General features: G+C 35.9%; 1 protein-coding gene across 1 annotated transcript; it reads left to right on the top strand.

The window, feature by feature from the left end:
• Positions 1-1,276: 1,276 nt before the first annotated feature.
• LOC129293734 (uncharacterized) lies at positions 1,277-2,548 on the top strand. Its single transcript, XM_054931825.1, has 3 exons — positions 1,277-1,417; positions 1,609-1,938; positions 2,029-2,548. The coding sequence occupies exons 1-3, from the start codon at positions 1,351-1,353 to the stop codon at positions 2,232-2,234; spliced, it is 603 nt and encodes a 200-aa protein (XP_054787800.1). The 5' UTR covers positions 1,277-1,350; the 3' UTR covers positions 2,235-2,548.
• Positions 2,549-3,277: the final 729 nt, after the last annotated feature.

Here is a 3,277-nt window from a genome sequence, read left to right as displayed (position 1 = left end):
AATATTGGAATAATCATCACTAATAAAATCTTATTCTTTTTTTAAAAAATAACTTATATTTTAGAATATCAAATCAACTTCAAAAATATTTTATGAAATGAGACAAGGGAGGGAGTACTTTATTAAATATCTGAAGAAATTTAGTTCAATGTTGTATTTATTTTGTTTGTGAATCATGATAGTATATTCGAAAAGGTTTAGTTAGGAACTCTTTACCCAACTTAATTTCAAAATTTCCTTGTACATATGGGGGACTGAAATAAATAAAAGAGCTCGCTAAAATAATTTTATTATCCTTGGTAAAGCTAAACGCATGAACAACTGATATATGAAAACTGAATAAATAAGATTCAAAACTCTCATTAACAGCATAATTAATACCATTATAAATATAAACAAGCAAAGTTAGACATATGAATAATTCATATAGAAAAAATGAGCAACTGATATATGAAAAATGATCACCTAACGTAGGTGAGATGAGAGTTGTAAATTCATAATGGTGTTATACTGTTAATGAAAGTTGCAAATTTTATCTATGTCAATTGTTCATTTTTCTTACATGAGTTGTTCATGCACTTAATTTCAAAAAGGACAGTAAAATCATTTCAATCAACTTTTAATTTTATTTTAGTCCCCTACATGTGTAATGAAGTTTTATAATTTTAGGAGGTTAGAAACAAAATTAAGTTGGATTAGGGGTCTTAGTTGAAACTTTGTAGTGTATTTTTTTTAAAGCTAAATTATGCATTATTTTTTTGAACTTTAAATCACATACATATAATCTTCTTAACTTTTAAAACTTTACAGTAAACCTTCCTCAACTTTAATATTTATATAGATAACTTTAGATAATTAATTTTATACATTAATTATTTATATATAATTTAAAGTTTAGGGGGATTATATGTATATCAATTAAAGTTTAGAGACTTAAATGCATACAAAATAAAGTTTAAGAGGATATATATTTAATATTTAGGGGTTATTTGTATAAACATAAAAATTCAAGGAGGTTTATATTAAATTTTAAAAGTTAAGAGAGTTATTTGTACATAATTTAAAAGTTCAAAAAATTTATATAATTTAACTTTTTTTTAAGTGAAAAAGAAAAACATGTTTGCATTGAAAAGTCTGCCCGCCCTTCAGTTGTTAAGAGGCCGAAATTGCCCACACAAAGAAATCTTTTTTTTTTTTTTTTTCTTTGGACAACTCGCACAAAGAAATCAAAGCAGTATAAATACAAGCCATCGTCCACCCTTAGGGCCTCACAACTCACAACATTCGTTCATTCATTAACTACAAACCACAACACCTGCTCCCCCAAATTCTCACCCTTTTCTTTAACCCATGGCCTCCCTCCTTATTAGCTTCACCACTTTCCTCATTCTCTCTCTCTCCTTCCATTCCTCTCTCGGTATTCATGCCTTCTCTGTCTCTCTCTCTCTCTCTTCCATTTATTTATATTCAGCATTTATTATATGCATATATATATGCAATGTATTCTTTCACACCATGCACTTCTTACACATTCATTACAAGTAGCAACCATCACAATAGAATTTAACCTCCGCAAGAAAAGGTTTCATATGCATCTTAATTATGCAGGAGGAGGGATAGAGTGCGAGAAGCTGGACCGAGATAGGTGTTCCTATGCGGTGTCGTCCACGGGGAAACGGTGCGTGCTGGAGAAGCAGGTCAAGAGGAGCGGCAAGCAGGTGTACACGTGTCGCACATCGGAGATCGAAGCCGAGAAAGTGAAGGACCACGTGGAGAGCGACGAGTGCATCAAGTCATGTGGCCTCGATCGAAATACCCTCGGCATCTCCTCCGACGCTCTCCTCGACTCTCGCTTCACCCGCAACCTCTGCTCCCCTCCCTGCTACCACAACTGCCCCAACGTCGTCGACCTCTACTTCAATCTCGCCGCCGGCGAAGGTAATTTCACCGACTTACCATACTCTCTTTCTTTAATTAATTATCTATACAATTAATAATAATAAGTTCTTCTATGCATAAATTGAGCAGGAGTGTTTCTTCCCAAGCTGTGTGAAGTGCAAGGGGCGAACGCTCGCCGAGCAATGGCTGAACTGAGAAGCTCTGGAATTGTGGCGCCCGGACCTGTCAACTCCGTCAAGTTCGCCGCCGCGGCTGAAACTCCTGAACTCCAACCTCTCAACTCTCTTCGCTTCACTGCCGACCAACCCGTGGCTTCCCCACCATGCGACCATTAATTATATATCTGTGTATGTGTGAGCGTGTTTGTAGTTTAAATGTTACGCCCCAAACAATATATTATGTACTAGTTTGGGCGCTTAGTAAGTAGTTTTCTTGGTTTGTGTTGTAATATTACAAGTCATATGCCAGCAACAGCTTCGTTCATAAGGAGCTTTCCAATGTGACATGATTCGTATATTTTGTTGTGCGTAGTCGTACAATCCATGTTCTGGCATAATGGTCCTTCTTCTAAATTAAGAAGCGACAAATAATGCTACTGTAATTGACTCGGATGCCCATCCCGGAAAATGAAAATGAATTCATTCGAAAATAGAGCTACAAATAATTTCAGCCTTCATCTTATTTACAAGTAGCGAGAATTAACTATTTATGTGAAACCACAGTGATTTAGTGGCAAATAATATTACTGCAACTGACAAATAATATCTACTCCCAAGAACTTCTACTCTGTGTGATTCATTCCGCCAGTGAACACCGTGTGGAACAGGGTGTTGAAGCAGGTATGCTAAATTAAACAACAGAGAATTCCTAGCCTGTACGCTGCTAGGAAAGTGCTGAATGCGTTGAATTTTTTGTCCCAAGAACATGTTGTATCCTTCAAACTAGTGAACTTTATAGAAGGTGCTTCTAATCAAATCGCTTATTTTCTTGGTGGTAAAGAAGCCCAGAAGCTATCCACATATACACAAAGCAAAGAGTGCGTCCATGATATATTCCTTTTAGGGACGTGGCAGTTCATGTTTAATGAGTGAAAAATCACTTACATACGGTTGTGTCATATCTGGGAGCAAAAAATATTTGTTGCATAATTTGATGTACTTGAAAGTAGTGTCAGCGTACAAGATCCGATACGTCAAATAATAACAGAATCTCCCCTTGACGAGAGGAGGACAGACAAAATGATTGACAGATTTCATGAAGTGAGCTCTAAGGTGTGGTGCAGATCCAATGTAGAGCAGGTTGGTTTGAGTCGATGTATCTTCAAATTTACATGTCATAACATGAGTGAAGCATGCTATTTGGATTTAAGGAGATGAAC

This window comes from Prosopis cineraria, unplaced genomic scaffold (genome assembly GCF_029017545.1).
Source record: "Prosopis cineraria cultivar Desert tree isolate PC_DT_omini unplaced genomic scaffold, ASM2901754v1 PC14, whole genome shotgun sequence".
Classification (NCBI taxonomy): domain Eukaryota; kingdom Viridiplantae; phylum Streptophyta; class Magnoliopsida; order Fabales; family Fabaceae; genus Prosopis; species Prosopis cineraria.
This window is presented reverse-complemented; position numbering and strand designations above follow the sequence as displayed.

Excerpts from the sequence above, each read along its gene's own strand:
- LOC129293734 (XM_054931825.1), top strand. The coding sequence starts at position 1,351 with ATGGCCTCCCTCCTTATTAGCTTCACCACTTTCCTCATTCTCTCTCTC. Across the intron at positions 1,418-1,608 it reads CTCCTTCCATTCCTCTCTCG|GAGGAGGGATAGAGTGCGAG; the intron begins GTATTCATGCCT and ends TTAATTATGCAG. Across the intron at positions 1,939-2,028 it reads CAATCTCGCCGCCGGCGAAG|GAGTGTTTCTTCCCAAGCTG; the intron begins GTAATTTCACCG and ends TAAATTGAGCAG.